Genomic DNA, 23,080 nt, shown 5'->3' with positions numbered 1-23,080 from the left:
GTCCATAAATTACAGTAATTGCATTTTTCCCATGCATCACTATATTCCTACCACCTTGTAATAGTGACATTTGTTCTAGTTCATAGAACACCTGTCCCCAGCTTTGCCAGGTGTCCCAGGTGAGCGAGACCAGGGAGCTGAGGCTCACACTTCGGGAAACTCAGCGGGCAAAGAATGGGCTTTAGAATCTGCCGAGGCCAGTGTGACCTTCCCATCAGCTGCCCCTGTCCGGGGGAGCAGCAGGGCCCTGCCCCTGTGTGAGCGAGCATGGGGGTTCAGAGCCTGGCAGGTGACGAGCTCCAGCAGGGGGTCCTCAGTGGCCCCAAGCTCCCCGTATTTCGTTTGTCATTAGCAAGACTGTCCTTCCTCATTGTACAAACAGTGGTAAAGTGGACAGCCCGCCTTCTAAGGGTCTTTTTCCATTGTTGAAATCATTTGTCCGCAACCCAAATTAATTGTGATGGAGAGCTTGCATTGCTTGTCTGTATTGCAAAGAGATTTGATTGCTTTTTGTAAAGAACTCATTACAATCTCTGAGCTCTTGAACGGCCTTTAACAGTCTTGTTTGGAGAAAGGGTTGGTGTGTCCATTGTGGGGTAGGTACAGGGCAAAACTAAACTCTTTTTGTCATTTCAGTCCCTTCCCACCAGATATGTTAATGAAATTGGCAGTAATAGACTGATGTAATTTATTAGTTTATTTGACCTTTGCTGTCAGAGTCGATCTAGATTCCTGCATTTATTCTTACCTAATGCTCATTTTTTGCATGAAATGAGAGTGAAGATGGTCAAACTACAACTTGAGTGCTTTTGTGAACATGCACAGATACCTGCCTGGCCCAGGCTCAGGAGAAATGGTGCGTAATGAGTGGGTGATTTCACTGGTAGCTCTTAATCCCAGTGTGCCTAATTGCTAGAATCCAAAGGTTAAAATGGTCTGTAGCTGTCCTCACACCCTGCAGTTAGATAAACTCTGAGATGTTGGAGAAAAATACTGAAGGACAAGACATAATTTTTCAGCTACTTAAATTTCTTGGCTTTTGTCACGTCAAATCAGGTAAAGGGGCTGGTGCAATAATATCAGTAATGCAAAAGGAAAGAGGGGAGCAGATGTGGCTTAAGTGCTTGAGTGCCTGCTTCCCACATGGGAGGTCTCACGTTGGGTTCCCAGTGCCTCCTGAAAACAAAACAAAACAAACAACAAGCAAACAAATGAAAAAAAACAACTCAGGGGAGCCAATGTGGCTCTCAGTGGGTGAGGGCCAGCTTCCTACTTACAAGGTCCCAGGTTCAAACCCTGGCCTCAGTACCTCAAAAAAAGAAAGGTCTGTCTAATATTGAATGATTAGGATTTTGTTTATTTTCTGAGCCATGTCTTCACCCCACAGTGAGTGATTAATCCATGGAGATAATAAAGCATTTGGGAATCAGGCATTTCGTGATGTTCCTCTGTGTCCCCCCCCCTGTGCAGTTCGCTTTTGCTGTGTGCTCAGAGAGGGTTCCCCAAAAATGAGTATTTCCGGCTCCCACACTGGAGCACATGTTTTGCTTGAAACACAAGGAGGGCTTTAAATTGGGGATGGGGGAAGGGGATTTGTGGTTCTGCGTAAGAATATTTCTGAAAACAGACTTGGAGGCTAGGAGCCTGGAGAGACCCCTTGGCTCCCAGTCCCAGGTGGAGGCCTTCAGCTCCTGTCATCCAGCACAGAATGAAGAGAGTTCAGTTAGGACGAACTTACAGAAAGTCTGAGCAAGACAACAAAGCCGTTCTCCCTGGAGTAAAAGTGCAAATGAACAGATGGTTGGTTGGTTTTGGTTGTTTTTCTTTTTCCTCCTGCAGCTCTCTGTCCCTCTCCCAGCTGTCAGCATCAGCACGGGTGGTTCGGTCCCTCCGGGTCCAGAGTCTCCCCTTTCTCAGGGAGCAGCGGGGAGTGCGTGTGGCTGCAGCGCCCGAAGGCGGGAGCTGCAGGGACGGGCCCTCCAGGTTTAGCTTTTCTCTAGCAGTTGGGAAAAGCCGCTTGGCCTAGAAATAGGTTTGGTGTCTTTGCAGCTGTGTCATCTTGAAAGAACAGGAAAGGGGCTTGAGCGTGTCTAGGGAAGGGCTTTTAAGAAGCTCGCCTGGGACTCGTCAGAGTCTGGTTGTTTTGGTTCCTCTGGCAAGCCCACACGCTTTTCCTCTCCCCTCCGGTCTGTCTGTCTGCAGGATGAAAGAATGCGTGTCATCACATTGTGAGGCACGGGGCACGGTGAGAAGGCGAGGCAAGCTGGCAGTGGGGACCAGGAGAGCCGAACAGCGCCGGAGGCTCGTTGGCCGAGCTGCAGGTGGCACTCCTGTGTGCACGTCCGGCTTCCTCTGGAGGGCCGTCCTGCCAGGGCCCCTGCAGCGTGGGCGGCTGAGTGGGCGCAGGTGGCTGAGGGGCCCAAGGACCCTTGGCCTCTGCACGTGGTGGCAGCACATGGCGAGGAGGCTGGGCTGGGGCGCTGGTAGAGGGGGCAGCACATGGCGGGGAGGCTGGGCTGGGGCACTGGCAGAGGGGGCAGCACATGGCGGGGAGGCTGGGCTGGGGTGCGGCAGAGGGGGCTGCACGTGGCAGGGAGGCTGGGCTGGGGCGCTGGCAGAGGCGGCTGCATATGATAGGGAGGCCAGGCTGGGGCACTGGCAGAGGGGGCAGCACATGGCGGGGAGGCCGGGCTGGGGCGCTGGCAGAGGGGGCAGCACATGGCGGGGAGGCCGGGCTGGGGCGCTGGCAGAGGGGGCTGCTTTCTGGTGTTGACCAGGGGGTTCCCATGTTGCCCCTGCATCCCACATCAGAGGGGCTCTCCATTACGCCTGCCTTGCAGAAGGACCTGAAGTCCAGCAGGCAGGCTAAAAGCTGTCAGCCCGTGGTCACCTGCTGTGTTTTATCTTAAAATCCAAGTCATTGGTGTTTGCGCCAGTGCGTGGGAATGCATTTCCTTAGTGGGGAATTGAATGGGACTCTTCTGAAAACGGGGCACATCCATGACTTTTGCCTCTGGCCCGGGAGTGTGCCCACGTGGCCCCACAGCCAGATCCTCCCCAAAGCGTGCCAGGGCGCCTGGACTGAAGCAGGCAGCTGGGAGTCCCCACGGAGCAGGGGAGTACAGGAATATTCTGGTATGCCAGTCTTTCACTCAGTCCCACGTTATTTTTCGTTTAGCCTCTCCTGAGGCAGCATTCCGTTCTGGCTGGACAATGGTGCAAGTGATCAAATTTTTAAAAAATGGATGTTTTTTAATGGAAGATGAGTTTTGCTGATAATGTTTGGTATTTTTGTTTATTAATGTAGTTGCCACAAAAACAAACATTTTTCCATTCAAGTCAGGCAAGTAAAAAGGCCCCACACATTGTTCCAGTGTTTAGATAATCACGTGGTTTTTTAGTGGATCTGCCTCGTATATCATGAATATTTAAATATTGGTTGTGATAAGTTTAATTATATGGCGATATGTATTTAAAAATCAACAGTGCATTTATGAATAGAGCTCTTTGCTTTACTATTAACATTCATTTAAAAATATATATTATTTAACTTTTTATGTGTTACCCAAAGGTAACAATGAAAAGTTCCCTCAGTCACCTTGTTCCCTGATCCCAAATCAGCGACAGTTAACAGCTTTTAAGTATCCTACTTAAAACAGCCTGGCATCGTGTATACTTCACACACAGTCTCCCTCTCACACACACACTTGTTAAAATATAGACTCGTGGAGAGTGGATGTGGCGCAAGTGGCTGAGCACCTGCCTCCCACATGGGAGGTCCTGGGTCTGGTTCCTGGTGCCTCCTAAAAACAAACAACAAGCAAACAAATGGAAAAAAATAAAAACAACTCAGGGGAGCCAATGTGGCTCAGTAGTTCAGCACTGGCTTCCCACTTAATAGGTCCCAGTTTCAATCCCCAGCCTCAGTACCTAAAATAAATATATACACACACTTGCTAGGACCCTGTACATAATACCCCTGCTTTTTTTTTTTTTTTTAAATCACTGGGAATAGTTCCACTTTACCATGTGGAGGCCCTGATCTTTTTTTTTTTTTGGCTGCTTATTATTCCATTGTACAGGTGTATCTGAATTTACTTCACGGTGCTGGGGATTCATTAAAGTAATTTGCAGCCACACCGTGGCTTTGTGGGAGGCTGGGCCCCGCTTTTGTTTGCACCCCATCTCTGGACAGGTCATTTCCGTTTACCTTCGGTCTTCACTGGACCATGGCTCCAGCCCCGGATCCCAGGAGGCCCCAGCTCCTGCTGTCCTGGGAGAGTTAGTGGATGACAGAACATAAACATTTGGTGATTTCATTAGCCGTCCTAATGTTACTTACCCTTTCTGGTCTCCTGCTAGGATCCAGCCCTCTGCTAATGCTGTTATCTGTTTACCCGTGATTATCTGCGGCTTCTGGGCGGTAGCTCGGCTGAGCAAAGAATGGGTGTTTGGATGCACAACATATTGCACCCCCAAAACCGTAGCCCTGATGTATCTGCCTTGGCGCAGGGCGAGTGGAAGCCCAGTGGACTTCTGTCTCTGCGGGCAGGTCTGGGAGAAGTCTACCTCTAAGCCCCTTCCTCCGTGCTCTTGGCCCCGCCTTTTGTGACCATCTTCCCTTGTGAGCATCCGCAGGTGAGGCTCAGTCCCCCCCGCTGGTTTCCCAAAGGCCCCGCGTCCCTGATGTTAAACACTGTCCTTGGCAGCTTTCAGCCAACCCTCCACGGTTACTTGAGGCTCCTTTTTCACACTAAAGCTTCCCCACCTTCTCAGGCCATTCCAGCTGCTCCTAAGTGGTCAAACCGTCCTTGGCTTGTCGGGAGACTCTTCCTCAAGCCTCCTACCTCTCAGACCTTTTGGCCTCTGCCTGACCCACGAGGGGTCACAGACACCTGGTTTGCTGCTTGCTCCCCCGTGCTGTTTTCACATCGCCGTGTACTGGGTTTGCCTTGTTACCTACAGACACTTCCTGTCCTTCTGCACGGCTCACCGAGACTGCAGGGTTCTGCCATTTGCTTTATTCTTGCTTCCACTTGAGGTGATTATCATGCATCTCTTTGAAAGCGGTGGCTTTTCTTGCCTCGGTAGATGTTTTGTGCATCGCTTTACTTCTCCTTGCACATAATGGGGAGTGACCCAAGTTTCAAAGTTGGAGGGAAGTTTACAGAAGTGAGTCACGTTTTGAAGGTGACGTGTTTCCCCTGAGCTCATCGTGGATGGACCAGCCGCTGTCATCTCCACCGGCTCTCCCCGGTGTGTCCTGGCCCAGCTGCCGTGTGGTCATAAACGCACACTAGAATGGCCAGCAGCGGCGCTGAGCCTTGGTCGCGGTAAAGCCCTGGCGCTCCGCGTCTGCAACGTTTGGTGGTCCATGGCTACGTCCCGGGGGAGGGGCAGAGACAGCCGGCAGGGGTCCCGCCCTGAGCCTGCCTTCTGGGTGGGGGCAAGAGCCTGGCGAAGGGCCGGGCCTCGTCTTTCCATAAACCCCGAAATGTTGCTGGTGCTGGGACCGCTGGGGTTTCCACTGACCGTCCTTTTTTTTGGGGCTCCAGAATCGGGAGCATGTCGGTGAAAAGCTGAAAGACTTCAGGTCGCCTGGTAGGCGTCGGGGTCAGCTGTGAACGCCGGGCCCCGTCTCCACACGTCCGATGAGAAGGGCCTTAAGGTGTAGCCTGGGTGGGCAGAAGGCCGGCGGGGCCCGGGCGCACATGGGCCGGGAGGGCGAGAAGCGAGCCTTCCGTGGCCGGTGGGTGCAGTGTCCGCTCTGGCTGGGGCAGCCGCGTCCCCGGCGTGGCCGCTTGGGTGGGTCGCGGGCCTCCGCTGGGTGGGCAGAGGGACGCAAGGAGGCCGGTGGCGCCACCCTCGCCCTCTCCCGCTTGGAAAAAGGCACGTGTGGGCATTGGCGCCGGGACTCCGTGAGCTGCGCCGCGTGACCTGGTCTCTGTCCCCCTGTTTTTCAGATGCCTTCGTGAACAGCCAGGAGTGGACGCTAAGCCGGTCTGTTCCGGAGCTCAAAGTGGTGAGTCCCGGGTGCTGGTGGGGGCTGCGTAAGGAGTCGGGGGGGGCTGCTGCGTGGGCCTCGTCGTCTCTCAGAGCCCGGGTTGGGCCAGGCCTCTCGGCGTGGCCCTGGGGAGCACGGGCCGTGAGCCCTGGGGGGACACACAGCTGGCACAGCCTCGCGTGGTGGGGGGGGTCTCCCACGCGTGCCGGCTTGCCTTCTCCACGTGGTGCGTCACTCACGCACGCACGCAGGTTCGTTTGTGCTGCGCCTGGTGTCACGGAAGGTGTACGTAATGGGGCATCAGGCTTTGCTATTCGTCACTAAAACAGGTGACAGTTTACCCTATGCCAGAGTAGCCTACAGTCAAAGAGGAGTTTTGTTAAAGACCCTTCCAGTACGAGTATTTAAAGCTTAGAATTGGCTCATGTAAAAAATGCCTGAGGTCAGTTGCAGCCCCACCTTTGACTCCCCGAGTCTCAGGATGAAAAGAAGGGACAGATCTAACTTTTCAATAGTCACGGTCTTGGGGAGCGGGTGTAGCTCAGTGGTTGAGCGCCTGCTTCCCATATTCAAGGTCCTGGGTTCAATCCCTGGTACCTCCTAAAAATTTTTTTTAATAAAAAATCATGTTCCTCATCACGAAGTATGTGGTATTTGGGGGATATATGTGTATATACGTAAATACTTTTAAGTGTATGTGTATTTAAACCTTCGCATGTTTAAACACGTGTATTTAAAGTTCCCAAGGAATGTGCTTTGACCCTAAAATGAGGTCAGATAAGACCCCACCACCGATGAGAAAAGCTCCGGCGTGGACCTGCCTCGGTCTCCGTGGCCCCTCGGCGTTCCTGTCGCCGTGTCCTGCTTCTCTCCCCCAGATTTGCTCTCTCTCCCGAGGTCTGCACTTGTGTCCAGAGCCCGTGGCCCCGTCCCTTGGCGACCCAGCCGGAAACCCGAGGCCTCCTTACCGCCGTCCACGGACCCAGCAGCGCGAATGCCGAGAAGGACTGGGCCGGGGGCAGGTGTCGTCTCCAAGAGGAGAGCCGCTTTGAAGGCAGCCTGCGGGACTTTGGTGGCCCAGGAAGTAACGCTTGTCCTAGACTCAGAAGATGAGGCCGACGGGTGGGAAAGCACCTTGAGCTCCTAGACAGCTGAGGGAAGCGCCTCCTCCAGGAGTCTGACGCATCCTGGCTCCGCTGTCGCTGGGCGCCGCCCTCTCGGCCCGTCGCCTTCCCGTCTCCCCCCTCTGTCCTCTCTCCACGCACCTGCGCAACTTCCTCTGGAAGTCAGGTCCCCGTCACAGCTCCCGCCTCGGAAGCCCGGGGTTCCGCATGACTGCCTTCGAACAGCGCGTCTTTCTACCATGTGTGCGTCTTGCTGCCGCTGCACTGGCACGGCTTTTATCCCATAGAGGCTGCTCCAGAAACATCCGTTGAAGGGATGATATGCTTGGCAGTGTTCTTACCAGGAGCTGCCAGGTTCTCGTACGCCCTTTCAAGACAGTCAGGTGCCATTTAGGCTCTGCAATCAGAGTGGAACGGTGGAGCTGGTTTTAGCGCTGATGCTAAAATGCTGAGCTCATGAAGCCATTGCTGTGTGCGGGGGCAACTTCCCGTGTTCCCCTCGTTGACCCTGACAGCCACCACCCGGGGAGGCAGGCACTGTGGGTATTCCCATTTTCCGATGAGGACACGGAGGCACCGAGGTGGCGAGCTTGCCCAAAGTCCCAGGTTAGTGAGCAGCAGAGCTGGGATTTGAACCCTGAGTTCGTGCTTCTAGGACTGGCGCTGCCTGGCAGAACTTTCCGCAGTGACATCTGCTCTGTCCGGCGCAGTAGCCGCTGCCCACCTGTGGCTCTCGTGCTCTTGAAACGTGGCTAGTACAAGTGAGGAGCTGAAGTTTTACATTTTTATTTAAGCTGGTTAAATTTAAATTGAAGATGCCACACGGGGCTACTGGTCGCCCTCCTGGCTGACCCTGGTCCCCTGGTCTGCTTCCTCAGTGTTGACCCACCTGGTTTAGACCCAGCATTGGCATTTAAATGGGTCATGCTGTGAGGGTTCTGCGAGGGCTCACGTGGTTAGGATACGGGCCTCGTCGAGGTTGCCTAGGGCCAAAATGCACTTTCTGCTGGTGTTTCAGGAGCTTTTGGTTTCCTGGACTCGATGCCCAAATGCGTAGGAGGTGGTCACCTTACAAGGCAGCCCACACCTGTGTTCCAAGAACTCACCGTCTTAATGTTTGCTCTCATTCGCTGGACTGCCCGGTTCTGTCTCCTGGAATCAGCACAGGTGTTTGTGATTCTGGCCGCCCCCCACCCTGACCTGTGTGCGGCAGGTGCCAGCTCTGCTGCTGTCCTCCCGCCCTCCCGCCACGGAAGCAGCAGGCAGCTCGTCCTCACTGGGCCCCGCGGCAGGGCCTTCCGCACTGCAGAGTTTCAGCATCGACAGAAAGTGCCCCTTTGTTCTGCAAGGCAGCCACAGAGCGTCCACAGGGCTGCGATTGTGTCCCACTCGGTTGCAACACACCCAGGACAGGTGGCCCTTTAGGTCAGCGCCTTGGGGCCCCATTCCCTGCTCCACGTGCAGACTCCATCAAGTGACATCATGACGAGCCTCAAATGGATGCTTTATGTAACATGGTGCAGTAAGTCTTCTGGGGTCTGTCTGAGAGAAATACTCAGTGTTTGCTTTCTTTTCAAGGGTGGTAGTGCCATGCCTTCTGCTTTCTGAAGTTGTGTTGTGGTTAGACAATCGATGGCCAACTGCATACGGTGCTAGGATGGAACCCAAAGCTGGAGCAGTACGCCCTAAATGGTCACTTCGGCTGGAAAGTGTGAATCTACTCCAGACATCTTGCTGTAGAGGGGGTGTGATGGTTAAGTCCGTGTGTCATCTTGGCTAGGTTATGGCGTCCAGTCATTTTGGTCAGACAAGCTCCTGATTGCATCTGCGGCTGATGGCATCTACAGCTAACAAAGGAAACTGCATTCAGCATCGAGAGAAGAAGGCTTATCCATCAGTGGAAGGCCTTTAAGGGAGAACTGAGGATGTCAGCTGTCAGAAAAGAAGAATTTCTATTTCTACTTCAGCCGTCCAGGTTCCCCTGGGCAATTCATCGACACCTCCTTCAGAGCTCCCAACTCGCGGCATGCACGGTGGAAATTAAATGTTGCCCATCTCCATAGCGGCATGAACCAATTCCTGTAATAAATTTCATACTATTTATGTACGCATATATATTTACGTTGTTGGTTCTGTTTCCCTGGAGAACTTTGACCAATGCAGGGGCCATTAGCCAAAAACTTATACCATTGTAGTTAATGTGTTTTCCGTAAACTTGGGATTGGGACCTTTACTAAGAGCAAACCACACATCAGTAGGCCAGTGGTGAAGTGTGGGGCGACATAAGAAATAGTGTAGAAAGATGCCGTGCTCTTTCCTCTTGTAATGTGAAAATGCTACGCACGGGGCCCCAGCAGTTCATGGCACTTCTCATGGAGACCCGTTGCCATCCTGCAGCATGTCCTGAGCACCCTGAGCCTTCGCTGGTGCTCACCTGAGCAACGGGATTCTGTCCCACTGCAGGCCCATTCCGGCTTCGTTACTCTTGCTGGAACAGTCCCTTGGAGTCCAGGGGAGCTGTCCAGCTCCGGGGGCATTTCATCCCCCGTCTCCTCTCCTTCTCACACTCTCGGTTGTTCGTTCCTGCCAATGTTCCGGAAAATTAAAATAATGTCCAGATGTAAGATGCCCTGTGAGCTGGTCTCTCAAGCCCAGTAAAACCTCTTCCTACCCCAGCCCAAGATCAGTGGATTTTTATCCTGCTAAGGGTTAAACTAATTCTTTGCAAACTCATTCACATGTAAAAAGCAGGGATATCGCTCCATTGCGGAAAGCATAGTCTGAAGAATGTTTAATTTTGAGCATTTTTGTCCTCAGGAAAGAGAAACTAATCTTAATTAAAAATTTAATTCTGTGGCATACTGTTTTGGATTTTCTCAGCATGAAGCTGACAAACAGCAGGTGCCCTTGAGCGAAAGAATAATTAAAAGGTAGAAATTCTCAGATTGTAGAGGCCTGAGGTAAAAAGAAAACGCAAGTCTGGTCGGGAGGGAAAACGACTTTACTTGAGCTCTGTCCACACTGCCTGGCTTTGAGCAGTAGTAAGAAAGCATCTCCTTATCCTCGCTGCATGAGAAGCATCCATCCATCCATCCATCCATCCATCCATCCATCCATCCATCCATCCATCCATCCATGGTTTTGAAATTTGCCCAGGGCTGGGTGTTGCCCCGGAGTACTGAGGAAGCAAAGAACAGTGAGATGCCCTTGCTGACCCTGGAGGGAGCCGTGTGTACGGTGCATGGAAACGTAGGTTAGCACATGAGGGGGCTTTGAGGGGAGGCGCCCTGCCGCGACTGTGGGCGTTAGGAAGGCTTCCTGGAGGAGACGGCATCTGAACGGACGGGGCATTTTCAGGGAGCTTCTGGTGTGGAAAAGCGTCTTGGGGTGAGGGTGGAAGCCACTGCACGGAAGGCAGAGCAAGAGGTGGGAAGCTGAGAGGCTGAGGGTGGTGACGGCGGGTGAGGGGGCGAGGAGGGAACTGTGGCTTTAGTAGGTCACTGGCTGAGGAGGGAGAGTGTGTGGTGTCAGGGTTAAGGGAAAGGAGGACCCTGGGAGGGTGGAGCCCGGGAGGGAGGAGGGGGCAGGTGTTGCGGTAAAACCTGCAGCGCCTGCAGCTGTGCGGCGCTTCCCCAGCCTTGTGCCATGGGCCTTCTGGTTGTTGGCCTCATCGTCCACTTACCCAGCCACACAGGAGTCCTTCCTTCCACCCACTTGTGGGTACCAGGCGCTTCGTCGGGGCGTGCGGCTGGGATGAGTGCGGCGGTCCAGAGCCCTGGCTCCTGTCCTCAGGACCTCAGTGCAGTGGGGGAGGGAAGCCCGGGCAGCAGGTGCTCGGCGGGACCTCCTGGGAGAAATTACACCCTTTCACTGGGTGACAGAGGAAGGCAGGGGCTGGCGGACCCCGGAGGTGCCTGGTGAGCTGCCTCCCACGGTGCCCCTGTAGGGTTTGGAGGCAGACGATTTGTTCCTAAATCACTCGGACTTGGACCCGAAGGCGGCAGAGCCCCCCCAAAGGGTCGTGGCCTAAGGCAGTGCCATTTTCACATTGGCAATTTCAGAGGGCCCCTCCGGAGTTCTTGGGGTGGAGGGGAGGCTCTCAGCGGGGAGACCGGCAGGGAACACTAGGCCCCCACCCAGGAGAGGCCAGGAGGCTGAAGGGGAGGGCACCATGACCGTGCCAGGGGTGGCCTCAGAGACAGCTTCCCCGTCCCGGGGACCGGGCACGTGGGCGGGTTGTGGCAGGAATGGGCGGTGGGTGAGCTGAACCCCGAGTGCCTGCAGTGGGTGTGGCCCACCCAAGGAGGGCCTCCAGTTCTTGTGGGACCTGGGTGGGGACATCCTGGAGTCGAGCAGAGAGCAGGAAACGAGATTTTGGAAGCAGTAGGGTGCAGGTAGGCTCACCTGGGCATGTGAGAAATGAAGAGAGGCCGGCAGTGTGGGGGAGGAGCCTTTGGGAGTGGCCCTGTCGGGCTCGTGGGGGACGAGGAGCCCGCAGGGGCTGAGCGGAAGCTGGGGGAGGAAGGCCAGGGCGGGCGTGTGAAGAGGACGGGGTCAGCAGGCCCGGTGAGGGGGTGCTGGAGAAGCCGGGGGCAGGCTGCTGGTTTCAGGACGGAGACCTCGGGGACCTCATGGCTGCTTCCTTGCAGCAGGTCGTGTCAGGAATTCATATTGTTTGGGTCGAGGCGTGAGGGAAGCCCAAACGTGGAGATAGAAGAGAGCAGGCCTCACCGTGAGGGTGGGCTGTGGCGGGGACCGAGGCAGGCGGTACGTCCAGGCCTGGGCTGCTTCCCTAGTCCCTCTGTGTGTCTCTCCTTTCTTTTTTTATTTTTATTTTTTAAGGATTTATTTATTTCTCTCCCCTTCCCCCCTGCCCCGGTTGTATGTTCTCTGTGTCTATTTGCTGCGTCTTCTTTCTTTATCCACTTCCGTTGTTGTCAACGGCACAGGAATCTGTGTTTCTTTTTGTTGTGTCATCTTGTGTCAGCTCTCCGTGTGTGCCGAGCCACTCCTGGGCAGGCTGCACTTTCTTTCGCGCTGGGCGGCTCTCCTTACGGGGCGCACTCCTTGCGCGTGGGGCTCCCCTATGCAGGGGAGACCCCTGCGTGGCACGGCACTCCTTGCGCGCGTCAGCACTGCGCATGGGCCAGCTCCACACGGGTCAAGGAGGCCCGGGGCTTGAACCACGGACCTCCCATGTGGTAGAGGGACGCTCTATCCATTGGGCCAAGTCCGCTTCCCTGTCTAAGAAAGAATTGACTCGAACGTATTTAAATGCAGACTGGGGAGGGAAAGATTCAAGTATAGGAGATCTTATTTGGGCAGCCTCCCAGAGAAGACTGAGGGGAAATGAGACCCAAAAGGCAAAGGGCTGCCTTGGCGGAGGGCTGCCCACCCCCAGCCGCGGCTCCTCAGCTGGCTCAACAGGATGCCTTTCCTGAAGGAAGCCCCTCAGGCGGCGCGGCCCGCAGGGGCGCCGGCTGCCTCCTCATCCAGTTCAGCTCCTAGCGCCAGAGCCGACAGGACCTCAGGTGCGCGCAGCTCTCTTCGCCCTGACCTCTGAGGTTTAGGTTTTAATTCTGCGTAGACACCCTCGCAGCCTCTTCCAAGGGCCCGTGCCCATCCGTCCCCCGTTCTGTCCTCTTTTTGTCACCCCTGCCATCCTGAGCCCTGTGTCCCCGAGAACATGCCTGCCATCCTTCTCTCGTCCGTGTGTAAGAGACTCGTTACCCACCGGGATGCCACGGCTTTGCGGGCACTGCGCCTGACGAGAACGCGAGGTGGTTATTGAGCTGGTCATAAATTCTTGCATCCTGGCGGAGGGGCTTCAGAAGCTACTTCCAGGCTTTCTCGCTTGCTTGCTTCTAGGATTACTGTACAGCCTAACCCTTCCCTGTCTGCAGGTGGCCGAGCCGTGGTTTAACTCCACTGAAGGGGTGTCTGTTTCTCTGTTGCAGGGCATTGTGGGTAACTTGGCCAGCGGCAAGTCCGCCCTGGTGCACCGGTACCTGACCGGCACGTACGTCCAGGAAGAGTCTCCTGAAGGTACGCCATTCTGGACGGCCGTTCCAAGCTCAAGACACTCCAGCTTGTAAAATTCTTCTTTAGCCTATTCTGAATCCTTACTTTAACATATTATGTGTCAAGAAAGCAATAAAAAGCACAAAGCAGTAAAAATCCTTAAGCAGGTTGCTTCTCCTGTAGCATTTTTAGCAAACCAGTTATATTCACTTTGGCATTTGGAGCAGCAGAGTAGAACCACGAAATGCGTTTGAATGTATTTCTTACCTCTTGGTTCTGTCCTTTCAAATGTTAACCCAGTTACTCTCTTAAATATTGTCAGACATTTCTCTGATCTGGCTATCGAGTTTACACAGAATTTGTACATAATCTTACGTAGCCCTGGATGAGAGCTTTTCTAGATGCCAGATTTTCAGATTGCCATCACCATATGTTTGAGTATGTTTCCCCTCTTCTATTGTATTACAAACATTTAATAATCATTTTGCATGTGAAATAAGATATTTGTTTTGCCATAAGGCTTTTGCTTCTTCAGTTAACATATCCATATTTTGTTTTTCACTTTAAAAAATATTTAAGACCGTAATGGTAGGAAAACACTTAATCCCCCATATCCCCTAGTAAAGGCATAGTTGGCAAGAAGTTTTCTAAGTTATGTTTTCTCGGCATATAACCATTGTAAATCCAACTCTGAGACACTGAATTTCTGGTTCCTTCTTTTTCTTACTGGCTGTTCCATTCTTTGCAGATATGGATGCAGGTAATTATACATTTCCTTCACGGCAGCGCCTGTCTTGTTTTGAAGAGAGAGGCGGGGACACAACTCTGTACCGTAGTGCGCCCTTCCTTCCTTGTTCTGTGTCTCATCCGATTTTGCTTTGTTTTATTTTATTTTTTTAAGTTGAAAAACATTTCACCCTGTTTTGTCCCTTAGCTGTCTTTAGCAGTAGTCATAAGTAGCTTCACACGTCTCCTGTAACACCTGTTCTAGTGTTTTAACTCCTGTCCTGGATACTGCATAACCATCTGGAAGAGTCCGGAATCCTGCGCCAGCCTTCGCTTGGGGCTCTGCGTGAATTTGCCAGGAGGCTTTCAGCGCTTTCCCCGTTGTCTCTCTAACTGCTCTATGGGGCGCTGCCCCCCCTTCCCCGGGCCGCGCTGGTTTGGAATTTGGGCCTTTATGCCGGGGGTGGGATTTTAGCCACCACCGTTTTGGTTACACGTAGATATTTTCTTGGGTTTTCTAATCATGCCTCGGGGCTGCCTGTGGTCTAGGCTAAGTGACGCTGCTAGGGGGTCTGGCGACCTTAGCTTCTCATGAAATGACCGCCGCCCCTTCCTAGAACGTCCACCTTGGCCCCTGGCTGTGTTGTGCCGGCTTCTGCCATTAGGTTCAGGTGCCTAGGGGGCAGGGGGTCTTTAGATGCTGGGATCTTTAGAGTAAGGACAAGGCAGCGTCGGCTCCCGGAGTCCTTTCCCCGTATTACCGTTTTGTTGTCATCGTGCCTTCTGCTGTTTGCCTTTCGGTGTTGAGATTTGTTCCCTTATATCGGGGCCTATGAGTCCAGGCATCACGGGCCTCGTATTTTGATTTACACAAAAGGATTTATCTTGAAAGTTCATATTTCAAAAGTAAAAATTGTCCCCGGGGGTCGCCCTCAACCATGGTGACCAATAGCCCCTGCTTCTTTGACTTTGAAGGATCACGAAGGATTTTTAAAACGTTCTTTTAAAGGGCGGAGGCGTCCACGAGGCCACGGGAGTATGTCCCTGTCTCTGCAAAGTGGGAATACGTGTGCCCCTCGGTGGGGCCTCTGGCCCTTGAAGCTCACCCTGTGCAGCCGCCGTCCTACCGTTTGGCTCCAGGTCCAGGCGATTGTTCCGTGGGACCCTGAGCTTAGAGCAGCTCTCCTCCCACCTCTCCTCCTGGCTGTGCCAGTGCACCCAGCTGTGCCCAGAGCACTGGCCTCAGGGTTTCCCGGGGCACCAGGCTGCAGAACCCATTTCCCAGGGACCTGCCCCTGCCTGGCACTGAGAAGAGCCTTGCCTCCCTTACAACCCCAGAGAACAATGTCCACTCCGTCGCGTGGCCAGGCGGCTCTGACGACAGCGGCAGGCAGTGCCCGCCCATCGTCGGCGGTTTCAGAAAGAAACCAGGAGAGGCAAGTCTTGCCCTTCTTTACTGAGCTTCTCCCTTGTGGCCAGAGAGCCTGGAGCTGGAAAGGGCAGCAGTGGACATTGATGAATTGCCCGCACTTTCTTAATCCAAAAGCTTCGTGTAAAACCTTCTGGAGCTAGAATATGATTTCCTGTGTCGTCGGCCAGGTTCATAGAGAGTTGCAGGGACCAAGTGGGCAGCAGGTGGACAGAGCCAGGGGGAGTCCAGCCCCCTGACTGGCCACCTGGATACGGTTAGCACGGGGCAGCCGGGGGCTGCTGTGGGGGCCAGGCTGAGGGCTCGGGGTCCTGAGTGAGCTGTGGGAGCTTGTCCAGGTCCTGTGGTTATATTGTCCTTTTCTCTTATAACTGCTGGGGTGACCCCTTGTCTCGCTGCCATTCGTGGGCAGCCGCTGTACACGCAGGACACACGGACGCTTGTCTGGCTTCCAGTCCTGCCTGCCTGAGTACCTCATTGAAGCTCCTGCCCTACTTAATGTCTCTACGTAATCACTTCAATTAAAGTGTGACATCCTTGGTGTTACTCTGACTTAAGGCAGGGTTATTTAGATTGCTGGGCGCAGAAGGGCTTTCCTAACATCAGGAGAAAGTTCTCTTCCGGTAGAAAAACCTCCAGTGGAGACAATCTCCAGTTCTTTATCCAAGTGCACTTGTCATCACGTAGGCTGTAGCTTAATCTCAGCAAAGAGCTGACTTTCACAGGATTCAGATAATTTTAAACATATGATTCAAGTGCGGAAGGATCTCCTATCCTGTGTGCTTTTTAAATTGGGGAATTAATGCAAAAGTGGGTGACTCTGTAGAGAACCTGTGATCCCATAAAAGTGACCAGAAGTGAAATTTTTGTTTAGGTAAATACCCTTCGAATCACGTGTGTGTACTCGTGCATGAGCGTGTTCTCGTGTGATTGTTATTATGCTTATGTGCGTGTTCTAGATTAGAACTCTGAAAGTTGCCCATTTCTTCCTGCTGACAGCTCCCGTTCAGCAGTACTTTCGAGAGCGCGGGTATTAACCAACTTCCCAAAGATTAGATTGTCTTAAATGTGACCTTCACTCCTTGGACAAAGATTTCCGCAGCTGTCATTCACCAGAATGAGATGGCAATGACTCTCGAGCTGCAAATGCTCCATTAGTGGCTGCTGATTAGTTGTGAATGAGGTTCTGAGCGTGTCATTTGAGTCACCTTCATGTGTTCATGTGCGTCGTGCCTCACCCCATGTGATCACCGTTCGTTTTTTGGTTGGTAACTCTCTCCTTGCAGAAGGAAAGAAGAGAGAAAGAAACCCAGGCTGTCCCGTGTGAGGCGGGGATTGAGAGGAAATGCAGCCCTGTCCTGGGATGCCCTGCCCCTGCAGGGAGGCTGTGCTGTTCTCCAGAAGTTTCTCGGGCTTCAGAAGGGTCTCCTTGCCCCGAGGCCCCCTGTCCCACGTCCCGGCCGCTCTGGGGCCGTGGCTGCCACGGGCCGCTTGGTGGAGCCTCCAGCAGAGCACGTTTGCTTGTGAGTGCGCCTGGTGTGGTGGGAAGTCTCCATGGCCTGTGCGCATCTCACCCCGAAGCCTGAATTCTCTCTCCTCTTTCACGGGGGACGAAAACCCCACTTCAGGTTTTGGGCTGTGGCCCAGACGGTCTAGTTTCTTTGACAGCTGTTTGTTGTGCACCTCCTTCCCGGCAGTCATGTCTGTCGAGAAGCTGGAGAGGCAAGAGTCATCCCCCCTCTGCAGGTGTACGTGGCCAGGTGACGGGGTGGGAACGCAGAGCCACGCAGTAGCCTGGTGCGGTCGGCGCTGCGGTTAGAGAGGGCAGCGCAGGGAGCGGAGGAGGAGGCCCGCGCAGGGGCAGCAGGGCCCACCCAGGTTCTGGGCTGCTCGTGGGGCCGCTGAGCTCCCGTCCCCGAGGCTGGTGGCCTGTGGTAACCCCTCAGAGCCATGGGGACGGCCACGATGACGGTGGCAGAAACAACGAGCGTTTCTTGGACGCCCGCTGAGTGTCAGCTGATGCCTCCTGGTTTCAGCCCCTGCCCCTAGCAGGTCTGGGACCCGGCCTGGCCCCCCACGTTGCGCTGCGTCTCACAGGGCGCTCTGGGTCCTCCCTGCTCCACCGTGACCATCACCGGGGGCCACACTGCTGAGGAGGACAGTGGGGCGGCTTTGGCCTGAGGAGTCTGGAAACCTCACCCTTGGCCAAGGTGAGCCTGACGTGTTCTTGCCTCTCAGGCCCCCGGTGATCCGTCGTCCCGCCGCCCCCGGGGCCCACCTCAGCTCCCAGCGCACCCTCATTTCCACCAGGTTGACTGTGTCTGGCCCTGAGGGCCCGTCCTTCTGCTCTGTCAATGCCAGCATCTTTTTGGGGATGTGAAAGTGTTGCCCAGAGCAGAGAAACGCATTACAGGTGGAGCCGCCAGATTTAGCAAATTAAAATACAGGACGTTCTGGCACATCTGAACTTCAGATAAACAGTGAATAATTCTTCAGTGTAACTAGTTCCCGTGTGTGTGTGTGTGTATTTACTCTGGCAACTCTAACTTCAGGTGACTTAATGCAGTATCTGATTTCGATCATTTTGTTGTATGGTTGGTTTTGTTGTGTTTTTTTTTTGTCTCACAGTCTGATATTTTGGGGGGTGGCGGGTGGTCAAGGGAAGGCAGGGGTCGGGAAAGGTGGGCTGCAGGTGAGCTGCCCCGTCAAGCCAGGAGCGCAGGAAGCACGTGCCGGCGAGGGCTGGGAAGCGTGGCGGGGCCAGACCGGGGTGGAGTGGGCGTGGGGAAATGTAAAGGAGGCTTTCGAGTTGGGCAGCTCAGAGCTTACTGGACCTGGCAGCCTTGGCAAGAACAGTTCACTCGAGTAGCTGGAGCAAAAATTAGGTTTCATCGGATTGAAAACCGGAAGGAACTGGAGACAGCGGTGTAGCCCACACTGCTAAAAATGGTCGGTGGCGTGGGAGTGTCCTGCAAACCACGACCTTGCCCGCTGGTGAATTTAAAAGCTTTTACTGCTCCAGTGATATTTGTTTCATCCTGGTCAGAGGAGTTGGTGCTTCTCAAAACAGCTGTGGAAGAGTACAGTAAACATGTTTTTATAAAATTGTGTTTTCTAGAAGCAAAATCATCCGAAAGTCATTTTAAGGTATTTTTCTACGGTGATGATCATTTAATCCCACTGTCCTTGTTCGGTTTTGAATGAAGCATCTAGTGCTGGAATCTGCAGCTTTAGGGAGGTAGTCTTCATTTGGGGCCAGCTTTTCAACCTTACTGTTGGCTTTTCGTCTTCTTGCTTGGTAGGGAATTCTCCGTAGCTCTAGGGCCTCACTTTCTCCCAGAAGATCCGCAGGAGGGCTTGGGTGGCTCGACAGCTCTGAACTACTGAGCGGCAGGGTCCTCGGCTGCTGCCCCGCTCCCTTGGGCACCCTAAGTCCCGCAAGAAGCGCCACGATGAAGTCGTGCCGAGAACATTCTCTCACCTCGGAATCCGATACCAGCCCACGTCCAAGTGTGAAAGAGCTGCCGAGCGCCAACCAGAACGCCCCCTGCCGTGGCAGTGAGGAGGGATTCACAGAGCTTGCCTTCGCCAGGAGCGACATATGGGCAACCGGCCCACCGCTCCTGGGCGCTCGGCGCTCCATTCACCAGGGACTGTCCTCCAGCTTCTTTTTGGGCTCTTCACCAGCTCATGTTCTGGAGCAAAATGGCCTTGGCAGTCCTGCAGGGTCTGGGCTGGCGGCCAGCACTTCCTAGCCAAGAGCCGGTCCCGTGGGCCGTGCCCCCGGAAGGTGGACGCCTCCAGCCCCACCTGGCCCTTCCCGGGGGGATGGCGCACCGGTCACGTCACGGCAGCGCAGGCATGGACCTGTAACTTGAACCTCGGTCCTGTGGCAGTCATTTTACAGATACAGTGCGAGAATTGAGGCAAGGAATTAGGGATGGCTCTTCCACTAGGGCGCTTGCTGAAGTCGAGGGAAGGTGGCACGGGGATTTTTCCAATGAGAGAAGAGTCCGAGACTGATCAGGGAGACTTGCAGAAATGTGACTGTTGTGCTGAGGAAAGTGTTAGGAGAAGGTGTTTGGCACTAAGTGTAATTATAATGATCAGGCATTGGAAAGTTTAATATGTAAAAGCAGATGAGGAAAGGGGTGAGGAGATACTAAGGCAGCTCATAGACCCCAACAGGGGAAATTAGACTTTTTAAGTATCATAGGTAATTTCAAAAGGTACTTTTTTCTTGTACCTGGGTAGTTGGAAAGTATACTAAGTATGCTTTACTTTTTAATTACCTCCTAGGGAAGTCTAGAGTTTGTCTGTTTTGCTTATTTGATTTACATCAGAAATGCAGAGTCTGGCAGCCTTGGAGGTTTTGTAGGAAGGAGTAAACTGGTTGACGTTCTGGGGAAAGCTCTGTCGTGCACAGCATGCTCGTTAATGGTTGGGAGCCCAAATACACTGTGGAAATCGTTGAATTGATTTCAGGAAGGGCAGGGAGAAGGCAATGGCAGGAGCGCGAGAGCTGCGAAATCTTGCCAGAAGGTTCCGGCGCAGTCCTGGGGTGGAAGGTTCCTCTCCTCCGTCCCTGCCGAGACTTTGACCTGGCTGGCGGCCCCGCTGCCTTCTGGAAGCTTGATCCCTCTCTCAGGCCCACCTTTGCCAGGTGGTCCGAGCCGGGTCTCCCACGCCGGTGCAGGTTCGTGCCTCCGTGGCCAGGGTAGCCGTGCTCTCTGCATTTCAGCTGCTTCCTCTGTAGCACACCGTTGTGAAGACTCAGTAGAGAAACAGGCGAGAAAGGCCCGGCGTTCGCCTTGGCATAGAGTGAGTGTTGGGTTTTAAGCCATTCCTCTCATCTGTGGCCCCTGCAGGACAAAGGAACCCTTGCCGAGTCGGGGGGCCATCCGGTGTGGCCCCAGCTGTGAGTCCCCGCCCCTCTTCACCCTTCCAGCACTGTCTCCTCCAGCTCTGCACTGCCAGCCGCCTCAGCTGCTCCCCAGGGCTGTGGACTGAGGCGGTGCCGACAGGAGGGTTTCTCCTCGGAAATAGCGCCAGTGCCTGGTGGACCCTCACCCAGGAAAGCCAGCTGGCGCCGCCAGCCTTCTCGTGCCCAGGGGCCACGAGGTCAGATTCTGTGCCACCGCTGGGGTTCTCCTGCCCCGTCGTAGCCGCCGTGGCACCCGGGAGGAGAGCTGTCGGAGTCACGTGTCCATCTGGCAGCAAGGAGCCGGCTGTCAGGCTGTCCACAGGCTGGGCGTGGCGCCCCTCATGCCTGTCATTTTCCTTCGCAGCCCTGCCTGGAATTGTTTTCTAACAGATGTATCTGTCTTCAGGAGAGTAAATATGTTCTCAGAAGCACATGGGCCTAAAATGTTTTTTAATGGATGTTTACTTAGTTTCTTAGAAACAACCCACACGGGAAATATCCAGCTCTGTTTTCTAAGACACATGAAATGCATTTAAAACTCAGCTCCAAAAACCCTTTCCCAGTCCAATAAATTTAAAAAAATAAAAGGGATTTCATCAGCTTCCCCTGCTTAACAGATGCTAGGGCTTATTTCTAAAAACGAACTTTAATATTCGAGTGAAAAAATCTTTAAGACATTCATAAACTTGGAGTAGTTTTGAAATCTAGCTATTTAAAAATTTTAACGTGAATTTTACTATTTGTGAGCAAACGATTATAAGCACATGGCGATTTTAAAGTTAAGATCATTTGTAAATGCAACAAAATTATGACACTGCGGATAGGCTAATTTAATAAATGAAACAGAAGTCATTTCAGCCATCTTTCATCATTTCCGGTACTAGCTCCATTTCTGACCGTGGGAATACCACCTAACCTTTGTCATTGTGATGCCCAGCAAACGTGGGCTCTTGCCCACTTCATTAATGACCAATTCCTGAGACCTCGGGGTTTCAAAGAAGAGGAGTTTATTTGCTTGGGGATAGCAAAGGAAGACAGTGACTTAGAGGGGTGCAAAACTGCCTCCTGGAACTGCAATAATCCTGATACTTTAAAATACCAGTTTAGCAGTGTATGCTAATGAGTAATTGGGTTGCTGCTGGCTCAGGGAGCATTAATGAACAGTGAGGGGCTGAACAGGATGGGGGGTGTGTCATTATCAGAGATCAAGCCTCCTGGGGTGACGGGTACAGGAGGAGGATCAGTTACAAGGTTTATCTTAAGTATTTCAAACAGGAGGGTGGAGTGGTTACCAGTTCAATAGAAATTTTCATATGCAAGGGTAAGATCAAGCTGGAATAATCCCCACAAAAAGCAGGGTTTTGGTAGAAATGACCATATTACAAAGGGCAAGGCCACTCTAGCCGGTTTGAGTCAGTTCAGAGATTAACCTTTGGCTATTTTATAACATGTTGGAAGAAAAAGGCGTCCATATCATGATTCAGTAGTTGTAATTATTTGTTATTTCTTAACCATTGGTTACAATTGACTCTATCCATTTTACAGCCCAGGAACTACCTCTTGACATGCTAGCCATCCTAATGATCGGGTGATACTGTGTGAAAGAAACGAACACTAAAATTGTTAGTGGAACCTCAAAGGATTAATAAAAGGGAGACATTGTTCTATTTCATTTTGAACAAGGAAAAGAAAGCTGTAAAGCTAGAATAAGGAGGTTGTCATGTTTTTGGCACTTACAAAATTGGCAAGACAGAATGTGATTTTGAGTCTGTTGTTTGGAGTCGGAACTGTGTTCTGTGTTTTTACAGTTAATTCAAGGAGAAAGCAAAGACCTACGGAGAGCCGGGCACGGGCCCTGCAGATGGGGACAATGCGGTGGGCAACCCTGGGCTGCTCTGTCCAGAGAGAAGAGGCTTCTGTCTGAATTGCTGTGATTCAAGGGAGTGGTTTCTGCCTGCACAGATGAGAGTCGGTGCACAGGCAAGAGCGGCTGTGACCCCACCTGCCGGGGAGAAGTGCTGAGTTCCCGAGGCAGCCCACAAATGCTCATTTAACTCACAGAGTCTTAGAAATCACATCGTGCGTGCTGTTGACACAGCCATGGCTCTCCTAAGAAGCTCCCTGACATCAAACGTAGTTACAAGGAAGCGAGCGCAGCCCAGTGGTTCAGTGCCTGCTTCCCACATATGAGGTCCTGGTATATCCGGGGGAAAAAAGTTAGAAGACCATTTCTGTAGTAGGAAAAAGGAGAATGGAGTCAAAAAAGTTTCAGATTTGCAATTACAAACCATTCTTCTTGAGAAATTTAACTCCAAAGATATAGTTAGAGCTTTGCGAATTAAAAACCAGTGCTTGAGCTGATCAAACCAGAGCCACCTTCCCGGCACTCCACCCAGGTCTTGGGGGCTGGCTGCTCCACCTTGCCTCCCGCACAGCTGGGGGAAGCCACAGGCTATGTTCTAATGGTTGCAAAGAGCAGCCACTTTAACACTTTAACACAACTGAGGTCCACAGGATGGAGGAATAGAGTATGGATTAGAGTGGACTTACTGATATTCTATTCATGAACTGTTGTGATTAGAAATAGAAGAAAATGTGGCATTGGTGTGGAGAAAGTGGCCATGGTGGCTGCTGGGGGTAGGGAGTAGGAGGAAGTGATGAGATGTGGGGGTGTTTTCGGGACTTGGAGTTGTCCTGGGTGGTGCTGCAGGGACAATTACCGGACATTATATGTCCTCCTATGGCCCACTGGGTGGACTGTGGGAGAGTGTGGGCTATGGTGTGGACCATTGACCATAAGGTGCAGCGGTGCTCAGAGATGTATTCACCAAATGCAATGAATGTCTCATGAT

General features: G+C 52.9%; 1 protein-coding gene across 3 annotated transcripts in view; it reads left to right on the top strand.

The window, feature by feature from the left end:
- The window catches only part of AGAP1 (ArfGAP with GTPase domain, ankyrin repeat and PH domain 1), a 617,334-nt gene that overhangs the window by 194,575 nt on the left and 399,679 nt on the right, over positions 1-23,080 (top strand). For all 3 annotated transcript variants that reach the window (XM_058299852.2, XM_058299856.2, XM_058299853.2), the window contains exons 2-3: positions 5,964-6,022; positions 13,086-13,173. In XM_058299852.2, the coding sequence (XP_058155835.1) occupies positions 5,964-6,022; positions 13,086-13,173 (147 nt within the window). The remainder of the gene's footprint in view (positions 1-5,963; positions 6,023-13,085; positions 13,174-23,080) is intronic.

The sequence above is a fragment of the Dasypus novemcinctus genome, chromosome 7, assembly GCF_030445035.2.
Source record: "Dasypus novemcinctus isolate mDasNov1 chromosome 7, mDasNov1.1.hap2, whole genome shotgun sequence".
NCBI classification, from domain to species: domain Eukaryota; kingdom Metazoa; phylum Chordata; class Mammalia; order Cingulata; family Dasypodidae; genus Dasypus; species Dasypus novemcinctus.
This window is presented reverse-complemented; position numbering and strand designations above follow the sequence as displayed.